The sequence below is a fragment of the Vombatus ursinus genome, unplaced genomic scaffold (genome assembly GCF_900497805.2).
Source record: "Vombatus ursinus unplaced genomic scaffold, bare-nosed wombat genome assembly UNPS02015106.1, whole genome shotgun sequence".
NCBI lineage: Eukaryota > Metazoa > Chordata > Mammalia > Diprotodontia > Vombatidae > Vombatus > Vombatus ursinus.
Window position 1 is genome coordinate 474,406 of NW_020954884.1, and position 20,174 is coordinate 494,579.

The window sequence follows — 20,174 nt, forward strand, 5'->3', positions numbered from 1 at the left end:
GAATAGGTTTGCAAAAGTTGTTGTGGTGAGTGAGATAGTAAAAGTAATGAGGTATAAAAGTAATGAGGTATAAAACAATTGACTTGCTACAATAAGGACCCAGTTGAGATTATTGAACATAAATTGATAATGAATTTAGTCAGCATGGTTTTGTGATTTTCTCCAGTTTTGTTGGGTGGTATGTGAGAAGGAGTGAAGACAGTGGATGATGGGAGTAATTCAGGGCTGAGGCTTGTGTGTGTGTAGAACTTCTACCAATCAGTAACTCTGTGTGTATGTATGTATATATTCATGTATGTATATATATGTATATGCATATATGTATATACACAAATACATAGATAGGTATTGATATGCATGTGTATATAGTATGTATATAATACACATATATACATATATGTATACAAATGTATATATATACATTTTTTCTAATCATTTAATCAGCAAAATTCTGCCTTCTTATTCTCCCATCTCCCGACTGAGACCTAAAGAAAAACACACTCCATTACAAACATATATAATTGATCGAAACAAATGTCAACATTAGCTATTTTTTTTTGTGAGGCAATCGAGTCAAGTGACTTGCCCAGGGCCACACAGCTAATAAGTGTCAGGTGTCTAAAGCCAGATTTGAACTCAGGTCCTCCTGACTCCAAGGCTGGAGCTTTATCCATTGCGCCACCTAGCTGCCCCAACATTAACTATTTTTAAAAATTGTATCATCTGTAACTCTCTCTCTATGTATGTATGTATGTATGTATGTATGTATGTATGTATGTATTTTTACTTCCTTTAACCAGTTCAGATGATAGTGAGGTTGAATTGTCAGCTGTTCCCCTCACCATGTTTTCCTTATTTGTATAAATGTATACTTGTACACCTTAATTACTTGAGATAATTTCCCCTAACCTTCTTTCCCTTGCACTAACCTCCCCCTCTTCCCTTGGCTTTCTTCTCCACCTTTTTCATTCTTCTTTTGAGATCATCCAAACAACAGAATAATGCTCTGTCTAATTAGGTTCCCTTTATGATCCCTAATGATGGTAAGGCTCATGTATCGCATGTATCATCTCCCTATATTAGAATGTAAGCAGTTTCTCCTTGTTCTGTCAATTGTCATTTTTTGTTCATGTTTATCATTTTGTTTCTCTTTACACTTATTTTTGAGCTTCAAAGTTTCTCTTTGGTTCTAGTCTTTTCATGAGGAATGCTTGGAAGTCCTCTGCTTCAATAAAGATCCATTTTTCTCCCTGTGGGATTATACTCAGTTTTGTTGGGTAAGTTATTTTTGTCTGTAAACACAAATCATTTCCCTTCTGGATTATCATATTCCAAGTATTGTTTTTTTTATAGTGATAGTTGCTAAATCATTTATGATTCTGACTATGGCTCCTCAGTGCTGTAATTCTTTCTTTTTGGCCTATTACAGCCTGGAAATTTGTTCTTTGACCTGGAAGCTCTGGATTTTGGCTCTGATATTCCTAGGAGTTTTCATTCTGGAGTTTCTTTCAGGAGGTGACTGGTGTATTCTTTTTATTTTTGCTTTGCCTTCTAATTCTAGGAGATCTGGGCAGTTTTAAGATTTCTTGAAATATGTCCTCTCTCTCTGTCTGTCTCTGTATCTGTTCCTGTCTCTGTCTCTGTCCCTGTCTCTGTCTCTGTCTCTGTCTCTCTCTCTTTTCTTTTTCTCTCCCTCTCCCTCCCTCTTCTTTTTCCTTCCCCCTCCCTCTCCTCTCCTGTCCTCTCCTCTCCGATATCCAGATAGTCTGATGATTCTTTACTTTTTCTTTTGACCCATTTCCAAAAACTGACAGCAGTTTTGCTATGACATACCTTGCATTTTCTTCTATGTTGACTTTGTTTTAATACTTATTGTTGTTTCATGTAGTAATTGGCTTCTATTTGGTCCATTCTAATTTTCGGGGGAGTGTGTTGATTGGGTAAGGTTTTGTACCTCTTGCTCCAAACTGTTAATTCACTTTCCAGTTTTTTCTTTTGTAGTTCTCACTTTTTTTCTAACTTTTCCCTCAAATAATCTCATTTCATTTATAAATTTTTAGAACTCTTGCTTTATATTTTCCAGGAATTCTAATTGAGTTTGTTCTTAAGCTATGTTTCTCCCTGAGGCATTGATTATAAATGTTTTGGAATCATTATCTTCTTCTGAGTTTGTGTTTTGAGTATAGCTGTCACCATAATACCTCTTTATGGTGGGGTTCTTCTTTTGTTTACTCTTTCTTCCGGTTACTTCCTGACTTCAGACTTGATACTAGGACTGGGCTTTGTAGCATTTTTAAAGAGAAGTTCTGGGATCCTCTTGCTGCTTTCTTGGATTATTTAGTATTGTGTTATTCTAGGATCTCAGGGATAGGCTGGGGGCCTGTAAGCTTTCAGTCTTCCAAAGTGGTTTGCTCCATGGCAAAGTATGATTGCAATCAGGCCTCATTGGCCTGAGCCCTGCAAGTTCTTGACCTGAGTTTTGATCAGAGCAGCATAGAATGCTGTTGGACTCAGCCCCTATCAGCCAGCTAGGAAGTTGATCTGGCTCCATAGAAAAAGAACTCCAAGCTCCTCATTGGCCTGGGACTTCTGTTCTTGGTATTACAACTAGATGCTAAAACTGAGATCCTGCCCTGCTCCTGGGATCTGAGCCAAACCATTCCTTCTTAACTTTCCTGTTTCTAGAAACACTACTTTGGGCCTCCCAACCTCAGAATGCCACCTCCCTAGACTGACTCCTTTTATAGTCTCCCTTGGATCTGTGACCCAAAACTGAGTAGTGGGCAACAAAGCTGCCAGTTAGCACTTGTCCCTATCACAGAACCCTGATATGGGTCTGGGTCTGAAGTCTCCTTTTGTCCTGGTGCACACAGCCTCTCCCTGGGTGCTCTGAACCTAGCATGCTCCTGCTCTAACCCTGGCTTCAATGTCTGAAAATCTGTTTCTCCCTATGCTGATATGGGCTGGACAAATGACTTACTGTGACTTTTTCTGAATTTCCCCATCAGAATTAAGTCTAGTGCACTTTCTAGATCTATTTGGAGGAGTTATGGGTGGGATCTCAGCTTCATTGCTTCCTACTACTCTGCCATATTCCAATCAGTAACTCTGATCAAACTTATCATCTGGGGATGGGGAAAGGGTGGGTCACTGAGCTGTTAAATGATATGCCCAGAGTCACACTGGTAGCAGGGGTCTGGGGGCAGGATTTCTTGACTCTAAGACCGGTTCTCTGGCTGATGTCCCTTGCTGCTTTTCTTGAGAATAAATGTTAATCAAATTGTGAAGAGAAGTTAGAAGGGATTTTAAAAAAATTCCTAATTCTCAGAGCTGAGTCACTCCTCTTGAAATATTTCAACTCCTTTTCTCCTTCCCTCTCCCAGGTCTGGTATTCAACAGCAAAATTCAAAGAGTACTTATTAAGCACTGATTATATGCAATCCAGGGCAGCTAGATGGTGCAGTGAATAGAGTACCAGATCTGGAGTCAAGAAGACTGATCTCCCTGAGTTCAAATCTAACCTCAGACATGTACTAGCTGTATGACCCCGGGCAAATCACTTAACCCTGTTTGCCTCAGTTTCCTCATCTGTAAAATGAGCTGGAGAAGGAAATGGCAAACCACTCCAGTATCTTTGCTAAGAAAACCCCAGATGTGGTCATGAAGAGTTGGGTGTGACTGAAAATGACTAAACATATATACATATATGCAATGCATTGTGCTGGGCAGCATGTATGTATGTGTGTTTGTGGAGATATGAAATAATATGATATGATAAATAAGGAAGCATTTCAAGGTAGAATGACCTACCTAGGAGGTAATGTGTTCCTCCTCACTAGCTGTCTTCAAGCAAAGCCAAGATGATCACTTGCTGGGGATGTGATAAAAGGGACCCTTGTTCAGGGAGAGGTTGGGCTAGATTTCCTATAGGGTTCTTCCAGCTCCAAGTTTCTGTAATTCTATGACTTTGAAAGATACAATTGTTGCCTTCAAGGAGCTTCAGTCTAGTAAGAGTGATAAGACATTTGCACAAGAATAAATAAAATACACGCCTGTGATTTTCTCCCTCTGGAGGACTCCCTAGGGAAGGATGTTCTCTCTACCAAAGTAGATCAGTAACTGTTCTACAATTTATAGTTTTGGAGTCACTGAGAAATTAAATGCCTTGCCCAGGGTCAAACAGGCCGTATGTGTAAGACTTCAACTCAGATCTTTTTGACCCTAAAGCTAGTTCTCCATCCATTACACCATGTTTCCCACATTAATACAAATTAGAATGTGGTAAGTGAAGAATACATAGTGTTATGAGATTAAATGGAAGACTATATGGTTGTGGGATTAAAGAAAGTTTCGTGGAGGAAGCAACATTTGAATTGGGAGTTGAAGGATGGTTAGGATATCAACAGAGAGAGATATAAGAGAAGGTGTTTCAGCATCACAATGAAAGAGGTGTAAAATAGAGGATGAAATAGAGTCATAAGCTGTATGGGACAAGAGAAAGAGGAGGATTAAAGTGACTCAAAGTTATGATTGTGGGTTAACTGGGAAAATCACAGAACCTCAGAACTGGATGGGACCCCCCAGGCCATCTAGTCTAATCTGTACCTGTATAGAGATTCCCTCTAGAACATTCCTGGCAAGTGGTTATCAAACTAGTAAGGGTGAACCCATTATTTTCTGAGCCACTCAAAAGGAGCAGAAACATGAGAGTCAAAAGGAAGATTTAATAATAGCAAGCATTTATATGATGCTTTAAAGTTTGCAAAGCACTTTCCAAATATTATCTTATTTGATCCTCACAATAACCCTGGGAGGTAGGTGCTATTATTATCCTCATTTTACAGATGAAGAAACTGGGGAGACAGAAGTTAAATGAATTGCCAGGGTCACATCGTTACTGTCTGAGGCTGGATCTGAACACAGATCTTCCTGAGTCTAGGTCCCACTCTTTATCTACATCTATCTATACTCTATGGCCCAGCCAAACTGACATACCTACTTTTCCTTATCCACAACACTCCATCTTTCAACATCTTGCCTTTACATACATTATCTCCCATGCTTAGAATGCATTCCTCTGTATCCTAAACTCCATAGCTTCCTTCAATATTTAGCTCAGGTGCCACCTCTTACATGAAGCCTTTCCTGAAATCCCTCCCCCTAGCCCCAACCCCAGCCACTAGTGCCTCCTCCACACCAAAAATTATTTTGTAGTTATTTACTTGGTTTAAATCTTCTATCTACAGTGTTTAGTATAATGCCTGGTACATAGTAGCAACAGTTCTCATCTTTTCCTGTACCTGCATGGGGCTGGTGGCCTGGTATGGCTCTGGATCTTCATCTCGTCTTTGGCACAATCTTGGTTCTCTGGGTGCTAGAATACTTGTGCACCCCTGCATTCCTGGTCACAGACCTCTCTCTGCGTCTCCCTGTGGTGAACTTGACTGGAAAAATCACTCGCCGTGCTTTATTTTCTTGTATTTCCCCAGCAGAATTCAGTCTGGTGTGGAGGAGTTGGGGGGCGGGGTAGTGGAAGTGGGTTTCAAGCTCTCCCCCCAAGAGTGAGATAGAGAGATAGTATCTATCTGGGAGGGGAAGGACAAGAAGATATTCACAGGAAGATTAGGAGAAGAGGGAAGTGGGGTAGCCCTTTTTGTCACTCATCCCATTAGCACTGTTTTCCCTCAGCCATCACAGCCTCAGATGCCACCATGATGCTCGACTGGAAGCTCTTATGTTATTTAGTACCACTCAAGTTATTTGGTAGGCACTTAAAAGGTTAAAAGGATTTTCTCTCAAAGTTTTGTTTCAAGTGAAGCCTCTTTTTCATCTCTTGAACGATGTTTGAGAACCTCTGCCTGACACTCTTCAGTCTTTCTCAGCTGTGGGTACTTCAGAGTGTCACTGTTGTCATTGTAGACTTAGAGCTGGAAATTAGATATGATCAAGTCCGATCTTCTCAATTTACAAATGAGGAAATTGAAGCACAGAGATGTGAAAGGCCTTGCCCACATGTTGTAAATGGCAGAGCTGGGATTTGAACCCAAAGCCATTATTCCTGGACTCCCAGATTTCTGCAGTTTTTCCTTACTGTCTTCCCATAGGGCATACCACAAAAAAAAGCTTAGTAAAAATCAATATGCAAGAAATAAAAAGATGGGAGTGCCCAGGAAACAATGGATAAGGTAAAGCATTGCAGTGGATGAAAAAACTGGCTTAGGGAGGTTATGTGATTTGCTCAAGGTCACACAGTTAATAAGCATAATAAGCATTGAACCCAGGTCCATTGACTCCAGAGCTAATTATTTGTTTCTGTTCCATCTAGTCACTCCAACAGTATGTGACACCTTCTTTCCTCCTTTCTTTCCCCTACCATTTACATCACTGTATAACTGAAGTCAGTTGTACGTATATACACACACAAACACTTGTGATTATATAAAATTGCATTTGTTTGTCTCCTTTCCACCACAAGAATGCAGAGCAGGGCAGGTATTGTGGTTTGAAAGCAGAAACTAAATCTTAAACTTAAGTCTGTGGGCTGAGTTAGCATCAAGACCTGACACTGACCAATGGCCCAAATGGACCTTGTGAGGCGAAGTGTAGAACTTTAATGATAAGAGTGGAATGGCTTGGTGATGGACCCCATTAGAGGGACACACGTTCCGGTACAAAGGGATGTTCTCCCATGTTTTTCTATTTCTACTTCATCTCAATTCCCAGGGATATTGATCCAGCTTTTGTTTCCCTGTTGCCTGGTAAACATGTTTCCTTCTGCTCTACTTTGAGAAGAGCCTAAGGCACTGCTTCTGACAAAGAATGCAGCACCGTAGAGAGTCTTGGAACATGGGTAGGGACAGTTTGTCTTTCTTTGCATGCTCAGGACTTAGCATAGTGATTGGCCCATAATATATGTTTAATTGCTAACTAAACATGATGAAAGAGAAAGATGCCAGTGCAAAGTGCGAGTGATCCCTTGTGCATCTGGACCTAGCAGTTAAGAATCAGAAACTCGAAAGTGGGCGTTGGGCCAGATGGCTTGAATGGTACCAATGTAGTTTATCTAATTTTCACCAGAGGGCGCTCAAAGACAGCTTAATCTGGAGTAGGTCTAGGTTTTCCAGAATCTTTGTTGAGTTCTTTAAGATCAACTTGATTCTTTCTTTTGGACACTGCTCTGACCATTTACTTCTAAGCACGAAGAGGAGACAAGCCTCCAAGCTCCTTCAACTCCTCACTCTTGATCAGACTCTATCATCTTCTGTTCCATCCAGAAACAGCAGAGAATAATCGAACAGGTGCAGGCAACTGGGTTCCAGCAATCAGTCAATCAGCATTCATTTATTAAGCACCTACTATGGGCCAGACACTGTGCTAGGTGCTAAGGATATGCATACAATGATTTAATCTCTCCTGGCAAGGAGGTAACATTCAAACGTCCAGGACAACATGTCCACATGTAAGTATATAGAGAATAAATAAAAAGACTGAGCAACTTTCCAGGAGAGGTAGATGGCAGCTCCCAAGTTGACTGGTGCCTAGTGACCAGCATACCAGACCAGCTCTTGGGTTCAGTGTCTGCAGCTCCACCCTGCCTGCCGCTGCCCATGAACTTAGAGCAGAGCAGGCCATGCCCCATTTCTGTTGTGCCTGGCCTGGGAAATTCACAGACACCATCCCAACACACAGTGGCACTGCAGGAGTAGAAAAAGGGCCAGATATATCTGGATCCCTGCTTAAGGATTCTGGCCCACACACCTGCACCTATTTGTAGGTAACCTTTTTGACAGTTGGTACAAACCTCTACAACCAAAGATATTCATTGTAAAAGGGCAGAATTGTTATAGGCAACACTTTGAAGTATCCAAGTTTGGTGAGTTTATAAGTGTGTGTAAGTATGTGTGTATGTGTGTATGTGTGAGCCTCTTTGTGTGGTGTTTTCCTCCCTTTTTGGTCTTTATAGCCATCATGGAGGCAGAAGGCTTAGGTGCTATACTTAGAGTCAGGAAGACTTGGGTTCAAATCCCCCTTCCTCTACATATGAGCTGTTGATTCTGAGCAGGTTAACCTCTTTGAATTTTAGTTTTCTCATCTGTAAAATGAGGGGTCATATGACCTGAGGGCATGCGCAGTGCAAAGTGCACGTGCTTTGTGTTCAGAACCAAGGCTGTGGTGAAGTTGCACGTTGCAACATGGGCAGAAACTTCCAGAAACGCCTCAGATTCACTATTCGTTTGATTTTGAATTAATTTTTGGTCATTGTATGTTCAGAAACCTTTTACTGTTGCCAAATTTTTCATGACCCCACATTGGGTAGCGACCCACAGTGTGAGAAACTGTCCTATGGAAATGGGAATGTAAAATCTTCCAAATCATGGTGAAGACTACATTTCATAAGGAAGAACTTATATGTGTTTAACCATTTAAGGCTTGCAAAGTGCTTTCCCCAACAACCCTGTAAGGTAGGGAACTGAAATATTATTTCTCCCATTTTTATAAATGGAGGAACTGGGGTAGAAAATCTGTAGAGGAAGGAGCTTAGGATTCTGAATTAGAGCACCTACATTCAAATTGTGGTTCTGTTGCAAGATCATAGACAGAGAGCTGAAAGGTGCCTTTGGAGTTGAATTCAGCCCTCTTATTTTCTTAGCTGAAGAAACTGTGGCCCTCATAGATAAAGTGACTTGCTTAAGGTCATACAGACAGTAAATATCAGAGCAAGGTCCTTTGACTCTGAATCCTGTGCTCTTTCCACTGTACCATGAGAACTAGGTGACTGGGTGCTGTTTCCTAGTCCAGAGGTCAAATACGAGGCCCCATGTAGCCCCCGGCACTCCTGAGTGTAGCCTGAACCAGATTAAAGGTAATTGAGAAATATTTAGCAAAATAAATAGAAATACAATAAAACACAGATAATTATCATTTAAAACAAGTCAGTCCCTGCAGAGATTTGTATGCATCGATTAGTGGCCCGTTTCTTTTTGAGTTTGACACCATTGAGCTAGTCCAAACAGGCTCATTCAGAAGCACAGACTCTCCAAGATGGAAGACTCTCCAGCATAGAGGCCATCAAGTACCATCTGAACCTAGACAGAAGACTTCTCTCCTGCATCATCGAGCAGAGTTCCTCCCTTTGTCTGAAGATCTCTAGCCAAGGGGCACTCTCTAAAAGGGGCATTCTCTAATGGATGGGATGGGGATCCTGCGGCCTCGAGGCCACATGTGGCCCTCTAAGTCCTCTAGAGCAGCCCTTTGACTGAATCCAAACTTCACAGAACTTGTGAAGGCCGCAGGTTCCCCACCCCTGTAACCCTTTAGAGAACCGATGCCACTTTTGGATGACAGTTGTAGTTAGGACATTTTTCCTTCCACCTAACCGAAATGTACTTTTCCTTCACATCTAACTGAAATGTACCTTCCTGAAACATTGACCTATTGCTTTTAGCTCTTCCAATCCTCAGGGGCCATGTGGAAAACTCTAATCCCTCTTCCACGTGTCACCCCTTCCACATGAAGAAGGTAGTGTAGCCCACTTGAATTCAAATCCATCCGAATAAGCATTTGTTCAAGGACTGGGTGAGGGGCTGAGGATACAAAGATACAAAGAATAAAAAGAAAAAGCAAAAAAAACCAAAAACAAAAACAAAAATAAAACCTCAATCTTTGCCCTTAAGGAACTTGCCTTCTGCTGGGAGGAAACCATATGTAAACAGACATGTAACCCACTTGATCATTTGAGGAGAGAACCATAACAACCAAGTTGTGGGGGAGGGGTAGAAAAAGCTTCCTGTAGGAGCTAGCACATCAGCTGAACCCTGGAAAGCTAGATATTTCAAGAAGCAAAAATGAGGAGGGGGCGCATGCCAGGCAAGAGGGACAGCTTGGGCAAAGATTTGGAGGCAAGAGATTGAGTGTAGAGTTTGGGAAACAGCAAGTGGCCAAGTTGGCTGGAACATAACACTACATGAACAGGAATGATGTACCATTAACTTGGAAAGGTAGGTTGGAATTATTTTGTGAAGGGCTGAGAAATTTACATTTTATTTTATAGGCAACAGAGACTCTCTGAGGATTCCTGAATAGGGGAATAGCATGGACTTACACTGTAGGAAGATAATTTTGCCAGCTCTGTAGAGAATTGGCTGGAGAAGGGTGAAATAAAAAGTTAGAAGGTCCTGTCGGGAGCCTATTGTAATAATCTAGGAGAAAAATGATGAGAAACTGAATTAATAACAAATGCTAGCATTCACATAGTGCTTTAAGGCATGTAAGGTACTTTGCATATTTTACCTCATTTGATCTTCCCAACAACCCTGTGATTATTAGTACTCTTAATTATCACCATTTTTTCAGATAAGGAAAATGAATCAGAGAAAGGTAAAGTGACTTGGCCAGGGTCACACAGATAGTGAGTATCTGAGGTAGGAGTTGAACTTGGGTCTTTCTGCCACTTCTCACAGTGGTTGTGCTGGAGAAGGGTTCAGATGTAGTATTGTGGAGATAGGATTGACCCAACTTGGCAACAGATTCAGTAGAAGAGAAGGAGAGTAATAGTGGAGAATTTAAATTAGGTCCAATTCCAAAGAACTGGAATGAGGACTCTATGAATTCAAGAAGTTTAAAAATGAAATGGAAACATGATCAGTTAATTTCCATTGGTGGCAAATGCCTGTCTTAAATGAGTGATTATGCATTAATTAGTTAATTATATGATTAAGTAAGTGGTAATTTCAGCCTCAGCATCAGAATTTATGGTCAGATGAATGGTGGGAAAGGAAATCTGTCCATAAGACATCGATGTCCAAAACCCTTCCTCAAGGGTATATATATATTTTTACAGCCAGCTAAAGACTGTAGTAGGATGTTGTGGGCCTTCAAATTGGTGCCCACATTGGGTTGATAATATAGCAGTTCCCCAGTTTGGGATTGGGTGGCAGGTCAGAAGATGGAAGCCCCATATCTGATGTGTTGGAGATAATCCCGCCTTTTGTAGGTGGTGTCTTTACGTGCTTCCTTTATGTGTTTCATTTCTGAACACGGTGATTGGTTGAAGGGAATACGAGAATGAGATGAGAATATTTCCTGGTTGAACTCAAAACTAGTTAACAAGGGGACAAGGAGGATCTTACATAGGATGCCAGGTGTTAGACAGCCATTTGGACAAGGTGGATTTTTATCTTTGCAGTTATTATTGGGAGAAGAGGAGGACCAAGAAATAATTATCACAGAGCACAGGCCGATTGACATGGGCATGGATCTTTGGGGGTGGGGAGGGTGGGAAGGGGACCTGCCTCTAAATCATCTAGTAAGAGTTAGGAAACAGCCTTAGGTTATTCTCTCAGAGGGAAAAAAGGGCCTTATGTGTTTCCCATCCCCTCACTCCCACTTTAGGATTTTATGATAGGATTGGTAACAGATTCCGTGGGGGAGGGAGAATAAACTTCCAATACACAAAGATCCTTCACAGGCCTTCATTTTGAATATAGGTACATATAAATATATAATAGATACAGGTAATAAAACTATAATAATAAAAGTACACATAATAAATATAGGTATATGTAGATATGTGTGTGTATTTATATATTTTATAGCAAGCAATAAGGTGATACAGTGAACAAAACACTGATTCCAGAACCAGGAAGACCTGAATTCAAATCTGGTCCCAGACACCCTGAACCTGGAAAAATCCTTTAACTCCTGTCTGCCTCAGTTTCCTCATCTGTAAAATGGGTTAATAATAGCACCCACCTCCCAGGGTTGTTGTGAGGAACAAATGAGATAATGTTTGCTTTGCAAACCTTAAAGTGCTATACCAATGGTAGTTATTAGATATTTGTTTCCATTCTTCAGGGGGAAGAGGTCTTGAAGTTAACACCATTCTAAGAAGTGAACCTGTCCTTATACATACTATAATAAAATGAAGTCAGAGAAATCATAAGTCAGACACTATGAGAAAATTCATGACAGGCACAGTTTAAGATGACTCTGAGACTAGAAACCTGCTGAAAAACCTGGCCAACCAGAAGGATGCTGTCAACAGGAACAGGGAAAACAGGAGGAGGAGAAGGTTTGAAAAGGGGATGATAATTAGTTATGGCTTGGACATCCTGAGTTTGGGATGTCTATGGGATATCCAGTTGGACATGTCCCAAAGCCGCTTGGTGATACAGAAATGAACCCGTAACTGGGGGAGTCATTTGTATAGAGATAATGATGGAACCCATGGAAAGTGATAAGATCTCTGAGAGAAGATATGGAGAGAGAAAAGGGGGTCTCAGGATAAAGCTGGGAGGGGCTAGCTCTATCCCAATTGGGAGGCAGGACTGTAATGATAGTCTGTCAAAGGGACCCGAGGAATCATCAAACAGGTAAGAAGAGAAGCAGGAGGAAGCATCACATCACACAGGAAAGAGAGAGTAGAGTAGAAGGGGGGTGGTCCTCAATGGCGAATGCTCTATAAAGCTCAAGAAGGAAGGGGGCTGAGAATGGGCCATTGGGTAGGCAATTAAGACATCCTGGGGAGCATCAGAGAGGGAGCAGTTTCAGTGGAATGATGATGTTAGAATCCAGGCTGCAAGGGGTTGAGAAATGAGTGGGAGGAGAAGAAATGAAGGCAACGAGGGCAGATAGCTTCTCCAGGATACCACCCTGCCCCTCCCCCCACTTCCCCAGTTCCTTCACGTGGTCTTTTTTTTGCCTTTTTGCATGATCGTCTATCTCCTCATGCTGCAACACCCTCCTGCGGACACACACCATTTTTCCAATACCCTTCCTAAAAAGTGGTGTCCGCAACGACACACAGCACTCCAGGTGAGGTCAGAGCATGGACTAGTAAAATAATACTATCACCACCCTTGTTGTGCTTGAGATTGAATTAGCTTTTGCAGTTGCTCTGTCGCATTGTTGAGCCATATCAAGTTTGCAGTCCACTAATATTCCCAGATCTTTTTTTGATGAATTGTCGTCTAACCACCCCTCCTCCACCTTGTGCTTGCAAAGTTGGCTTTTTTTTTTAACTGAAGTCCAAAAAGAGAAAAAAAAGCTAGGCAAGGCTAACCATGCAGATCTGGCAGCAGTATACTATCATACCTCCCTTCTAGGAGCTGGCAGTACTGTTTCTGTTATCTCATGCCCACAATACCCTTTGATTCATCAGTCAGCCTTTTTAAAGTGCCTGTTATATGCCAGGTACTATACGGGGGTGCTTCAGATAATGAAGGGAAAAAATCAAGTCTTTACCCTCAAAGAGTTTAGTGGAGGAAACAATTTGTGCACATATATAAATATATACAAAATAGATACGAGAGAAAGATGAGGTAATTTTAGGTGAAAGATATGAACTGTGGGACAAGCTCAGGAAAGATCTCACGTCTGAGGTGCGGCTGGAGCTGAGCTTTGAAGGAAGCTAGGGATAGTAGAAGATGAAAGTGAAGAGTGAGGGCATTCTTGCTATGGGCAATGACTTGTGCAAAGACATAGGAGATGGAATTTGAAGTTTTTTGAACAAACAGGTGCCAGCTGCTGTTACTATTCAGTTTTAAAGATGTGAACACTGAAACAACAGATGTATTTGAATGACTTATCAGAATGTCTAATGGACTCGGGATTCCTGGCTCCCACCACTGCTTTGAAGGGAAAAAAAGAAAGTATCAGCAAAAAGGAAAAGAGCAGAATAAGGAAGAATAAAGGGGAATTATAAATGGAAGCTGTATCAGTTAAGCAAATTAGTTTCATAAGCAAATCAGTGATTCTATAGGGACAAAGTTCAGGCTGGGATTTTGAACAAGTAACTATGAGAACAGACAGGTATAAGGCCAGGCAGAGAGTTCAGTTCATCTAGAAGGGAAATTGGGAAGCCTATTTAGAGTCCAGTAAGAAGCAAAATAAGGATGAATTTGTTGGGGCTTTGATTCTAGGGAGGGTTTTCGGTAGGTTCAATAGTTTATAATCTGAGACATTTAAATAGTTCTGGTTTCAGAAAAGAAGGAAATAGAGCCTTCAATAACATTTTTTTTTGGCCAAAATCACCCATTCCTTCAGAATGGTGGTGTCAAACTCAAGTAGAAACAGGGCTGTTGAATCAAGACTTCCAGCATTTCATATTTTTTGAAAAATTTTTTTCCAGCATTTCATATTGACTTAGAAAACTACAAATTAACATTATCTACATTCCATTGTATTTTAATTAATTTTGTTAAATATTTCCCAAATATATGTTAATCTTGTGTTTGACAATTCTGTTTTAGACTTTCCCTCTCCTCCTACAAGACTATTTTACATTAGCCAAGAAACCCTTGGTACTTCCTTCCCATCTCATCCCTGTGTCTCCATTCCTCTGTTTAGAAAGAAATGGTTTTCCCAATGTAACCCAGTCCCAAAGCCATTTGGTATGGGCTTCTCTCCTCACTGGTGGAGCTGAATGCTGGGGTTGGAGAGAGTGAGAGGGAGAAGAGCTCTTCTGTCTTGTTCAAGTCCTCTTGGAGTCTCCTTTGAGTTTTCTTCAAGTAGCTGAGTCTCTTCAGGCTCTCTGGTCACTTAGGTTTCAGGGCTGGGGTTACACCAAAGGACAAACCTTTTTTTCGAAGACCTTCAGTGAAGGAGAACCTGCCCACTACCCTTCTAGGCAGCCTATTGCACTTTTGGATATTTCTCATTGCTTGGAAGTAAGACTACAGTAAGCTTAAATTTGCTTCTGCAACTTCTATTCACAACTGCTAGACTGGCCTGGTCCTCGGGGCCAAGATGGACTAGTCATATGCCTCTTCTACCCAGCAGAATTGAGGACAACAACCAAAGGCTTCATTAAACCTTCTCTTCTCAAGGCTAAACATCCCCATTTCCTTCATCTGATCTCACATGGCATGAATTTGTCACGCTTCACCATTCTAGTTATTGTTCTTGGACACTTTCCAGCTCATGATTGTCCTTCCTAATATGAGAGGTCTGAACTGAGCACAATACTCTAGATGTCTAACTGGAGCACAGTACAGCACTTTGTGATGTTTAAAAAGTTTGAGAGACATTGTTTCGGGGTAATTTAATCATTTTATTAATAAGGCTAGCATGTTTATTAATTAAATAGGTCAGTGGCACTCTTGAATGCTGAAGACTCCTCATGGTGGTGGGCTCACAATTTATATACCCTTGGAAGAGTGAGTGTTCCTAAGGTTGGCAATTAACTTTGATTGGTTAACATTTAATGAGAGAATGAATATTATTATGAGAGGTGGATTACATTCCAATGAAGGTCTTATATAGTGACATGGATCATCCAAGACTGGGTCAAAGAGATTTCTCAATTTTTGTATCACCTGTCTCACAAAAGGGAGAATCCACATTTTCCCAGACCTATCTGAGTAAACACAACGAGCAGGAACCCTCCCATTAGCCTAAACTTAGAATTTCTTTTACTCTCTTTGATTCAATTTTTAGCTTGGATAAATCTTTGAGAAAGATTTCCCCACACTGGGTGTTTTCTGGATGAGGAAGCAGAAAAGGGGAAACACCTTAGTCCTGATTCAATAATTAGTTACTAATATAAGAGAGAAATGATCATTTCTCTCAGTCTGCCTAATCCTAGACATTCTGCTCCTCTTTTAAAAAATAATGGATTCTATTGATACCTTTTTACATTCCCTAGATTTCCTTTCAGATCTGTCACTCTTCTCCTACCAAAGAGCCATCCCTTTTAATAGACAATTTTTTTTTAATGGAGGGGGGAAAAACCCCCAATCAGCATATTGAAAAAATCAGGCATTTTATGCAGTGTGCGCCATCTGTAGGCCTCCACCTCTGCCAAGCAGTATGGGGAGGTGTCTTCTTACGTCACTTCTTGTGGGCCAAACTTGTTCTTTACACTTTTGAAATATTTAATTTTGATTTCCATTTCTATTTCCATTTATATAATCATAGTGTCTACTGTTTTCCTGACTCAGTGACTTCATTCTGCATCTGTTCATCTGAGTCCTTTTCATGCAGTCTGGTTGTCTCATTCTAAGTTTTCTAGCCCTTACTTTGTTTTTCCCTGACTTGTGATTTAATGGGTGGGGAGAGGTCTCTGTAAGGAAACTTACTCTACCAGTACAGGTCAGCAACTGATTTGCAGTTTATGGTCTTAGTGAATTGCCTTAGGGCACTGAGAAGTTAAGTGACTTGCCCAGGGTCACACAGTCAGTTTGTGTCATTAATGGGACTCAAACCCACTCTTTTTGTCTCAGAGGAAGTAGGTTCTCTATCTTCTACCCAATCTGCCTCTCTGGTTTTCATTAGAACTTGATAAATACAAACCAATCAATAAAGGAAAATCTACAGGCACAGACAGGTTCAGTCAAGACCAAATTACTAATTTCAGGAAAGATAAAATCAATAGAGAGCTAGTGCCTATGGGTCCTGTTTATCACCAGGCTTGATAGAAGAATGCAAAAGTAGAGACTCAGGTCTCTGAAGAGCAAGAATTAAGGCCATTGATTCAGGGAGGCAGGTGGTAGGTACAGAAGCATCATAGGGATTTTTCTCCCCTTGAGTCAGAAAATTACAATTTTTGAAATATATGACCCAACAAAACCTAGTGGAAATTGGCTGAATATTTTAGAACAACTGAGTATTGTTCAGCTCTGAAACCAGCTGTACCTGAGAATGGATAAATAAGTGATACATATTCCAGACACATTGTCTGTACTCTGTAAATATGAATTGAACTGGATCAAATTGAATGTGGAAAGTTCTGGAAACTGAGCCAATTCTTGGGAGGGTATGACAAAGCAAGCAGGGAATAAAAGGGAATTAGTTACTCTTCAGATTAACTTGATATAAATTCTGTGCAGATAAAGGACAGACTACATAACTGATTTCTTCTAATGTATACAGGGCTGTGAACAAGGTTCTAGTCCCAGCCCCATCCCGCAAGGCAGAACTCCTTGGTGACTTGTGAAAATCCTCCTTCAGATGGCCGGGACTGCAAGGCATGACCGGGAGATGGCGATCCAGGCCAAGAGAAGGCTTGCTACAGCCACAGACCCCATTGAAAGACTTCGGCTCCAGTGTTTAGCCAGGGGGTCAGCTGGTATCAAGGGCCTTGGCAGGTAAGAAGGAAGGAACCAGTGACATCATGGTGTGTTGGCCAGAGCGCTAGACTAGCACTGGGGGCAAATCCTGGCTTTGCCAATAATTCAGCAATATGACCTTGCATCAGTCATTTTGATCTCTTCCCTGAGAAGCAATGTGACCTCAGGAAATCACTTTATCTCTTTGAGTCTTAGTTTTTTTATCTGCAAAATGGGGATAATTATATTTTTACTACCTACCTCAATCCAACACACCTTTTCTCAAGCACTAATTCTTCAAGGATTTAACAATATCATAAGGGAAAAGGACATGCAAATGAATAGCTAGGATACAAACACTATATACCACAATGTTCTGGCATTGTGTTAGATGCTGATGATGCGAAGAGAAGGCCTAGAAAGTCCTTGCCTTTAAGGAGCTTGTTTTCTACCTCAGACAGTTGTTGGAAAAAAGTTCTTTGGGATAATAGTCAGTGTGGCAAAATGGAAAGAGGGCTGGCCTTAGAGCCAGAAGACTTGAATTAAAAAACCCGGCTCTGCTGCTTTCTACCAGTGTGTGACCTTGGATAAGTCACTGACTCGTGCTGTGCCTTGGTATCCTCAGTTGTAAAATGAGGTGATTTGGCTATGACCTCCACAGTCCTTTCTACCTCTAAATCTATGATTTTATGAAACCTTAAAGGCTAATTAATTCTGAGTGATTACTCTTATTTTTTGCCTTTTGTCATCAGTAAAATAAGGGTGTTGGGCTAGATTATTTCAGAAGACATTTGCAATTTTGTGGTTCTTAGTGGCCATATCCAAAGGAGACTCTGCCATACCTGAAAAGGACCAGGTGAATATCCCAACCTCCCTAAGAGACAGTTTTATTCTTTCCATCCCTCCCCTTTCCTCTACTCTCTTAAATCAAGCAAAAAGGAAAAAAATCCTCAAAACTCTACCTAGGCTCTGAGTTTATCTTTCTTTGCTTCCTCTTTGACTCTGAAAGATAGTGCATTTTTGAAGGGACAGTGGTCCCTTTCTCCCTCCATTTGTGCATAACTCCATCATCTTGTAGCCCCTTCAAATTGCTCACATAGAGTTACCTTTGATTCAATTAATCAATCAACAATAAGTATGAATTTATTGAGCATCTGTCTACCATATGCCAAGTACTATGCCAGATGCTGCGAAAAAAAGACAAAAATAAAGAAAAAGAAAAAAAAAGCCAAGCAATCCTTTCTCTAAAGCAGCTTATATTCTATCAACACATAGGACAAAAGTAGGTCTCTTTTGTTACCTTGGCAAGCACATAATTCTGACCCCAAGAAAAGGCACTGTCAGGAACCTGAGGAACTTCTTGGAACACTGAGGCATTCCCTGCTGGGTCTGACGGCTGCTACGCATTGGAGGGACCGGTGCTTGCTTTAGAAGGACTCGGAGACTCGGCCGGCTGCACGATGGTCAGTCTGCTGCGTCTGTGCAGCGCCCCTGTGTTTGGAGCACAGCCCAGTGGGCAGAAACCAAGAAAAACAGGCATACAAGGGAGCTATAGGGACCAAGGAGAATAACGAATAGGTTTTTGCAGGTCAGAGAGGGGAAAGATGTTTGTTTTCCAGTCTTCATATAGGGTTGGGGACCTGGGGTTCAAGCCTCACATAGTGAGTTTGCAGTGTTACATTTCCTTGTGGATTTGCAGGTGAAGTTTGGGCACCCTGCTGGGTGAAGATGAAAGGCTGAGAGGGCTAGGCACTTTTTTTTTTTTTTTTTTTTAGGTAATTGGGGTTAAGTGACTTGCCCATGGTCACACAGCTGGTAAGTATCAAGTGTTTGGTCTGAAGCTGGATTTGAACTCAGGTCCTCCTGACTTCAGGGCCGGTGCTCTATCCACTGCACCACCTAACTGCCCCCAGGTACTTTTAATATTGCAATACGAAGGCACCACAGTCACTGTGATAACACTTCCATCCCTGGTGGAAATCTGGCTTGTTCACTGTCCACACTTACTGCCTAGTCAATTGTTTCACAGAGCTGGGTGAGGCTTCCTAGCGGGGTGGTGTTATCTCTGATCTAGAGCACGGAGGCAGAATTTAGCTTGTTTGCACCATGAGTACAGGAACTATACCTTTCATCTCCTTTTTATGCCCACTTCAGTACCTCAAATAACCTTACATTTATAAGGTATCTTGTGGTTTGTAAAGCGATTTACAAGCTATCTCATGTGAGCCTCCCCCAAACGCTGTGAAATAGGTGCTGTTTTATAGATGAAAAAAACTAAAGCCCAGAGACATTGAGACTTGCCCAGGGTCACACAGCTAATAAATTTCTGAGGCAGGGTTTGAATTCTCCTTCCTGCCTCCAAACGTGGCACCCTATGCTGACTGGTATACAATATGCTTTGTTTTTTTTTTTTTTGGTTGTTTTTTTTGTTGTTTTTTTTTTTTTTTGTAGGCAATCAGAGTTAAGTGACTTGCCTAGAATCACACAGCTCTTAAGTGTCAAGTGTCTGAGTCTGGATTTGAACTCAAGTTCTCCTGATTCCAGAGCCAGTGCTCTGGCTTAACTAGACATACCTTAATTCTCTGTTCCAGGAGGAAACTGGAGGCTCACTCTCTGTTAGTTGCTCTATCTAAACCCCTCACTTTGCATTTTATACTAAGGTGGCCTTTTAGAGTCCCTTCCAGCTATAAATCTTATGATTCTATGAAATATAAAAGATGCAAAGATCTGGCATTGTTACTTGTAGCAATAGAGAAAAAAACTGCCATCTCTCAGGGACCCTTAAATGAAGGGTCACATGGCAGAGTGCCTGGAGGGCCAACCTTGGAGTTGGAATGACCTGGCTTCAGGTCCTGCTTCTGAGGCACAATTACTGTGTGGTCCTCCACAAATCACTTAACTTTTCAGTATCCCCAAGCAACTCTCTGAGCTTAGCTTGCCCAACGAGTTGCTGATCTCAGTTGGGGAATGGATTTTCACACTGGGAACATCCCTGCATTATAGGAAGAAAGAGTGAACATTCTTTTGGAGACCAAAAATTATGCATTAGTAATTTCCTCTTCTTTTTTTTTTCAGCCTAAGACAAGGTTTATTAGAATATCTATCATATTGGGCAGACTCTTAAGGAGT

The 20,174-nt window shown here is 41.2% G+C and overlaps 1 protein-coding gene across 6 annotated transcripts in view; it reads left to right on the plus strand.

The window, feature by feature from the left end:
• The window catches only part of CAPSL (calcyphosine like), a 39,328-nt gene that overhangs the window by 5,372 nt on the left and 13,782 nt on the right, over positions 1–20,174 (plus strand). For 4 of the 6 annotated variants that reach the window (XR_003567720.1, XM_027846248.1, XM_027846245.1 and 1 more), the window contains exon 2: positions 16,870–17,084. Coding sequence is in view for 5 of the 6 variants with exons in the window: in XM_027846248.1 (XP_027702049.1) it covers positions 16,948–17,084 (137 nt within the window). In the remaining variant the exon portion in view is untranslated. Of the gene's footprint in view, positions 1–12,048; positions 12,071–16,869; positions 17,085–20,174 lie in introns of those variants that run through there. The other 2 variants (XM_027846246.1, XM_027846247.1) reach the window with 2 other exon arrangements.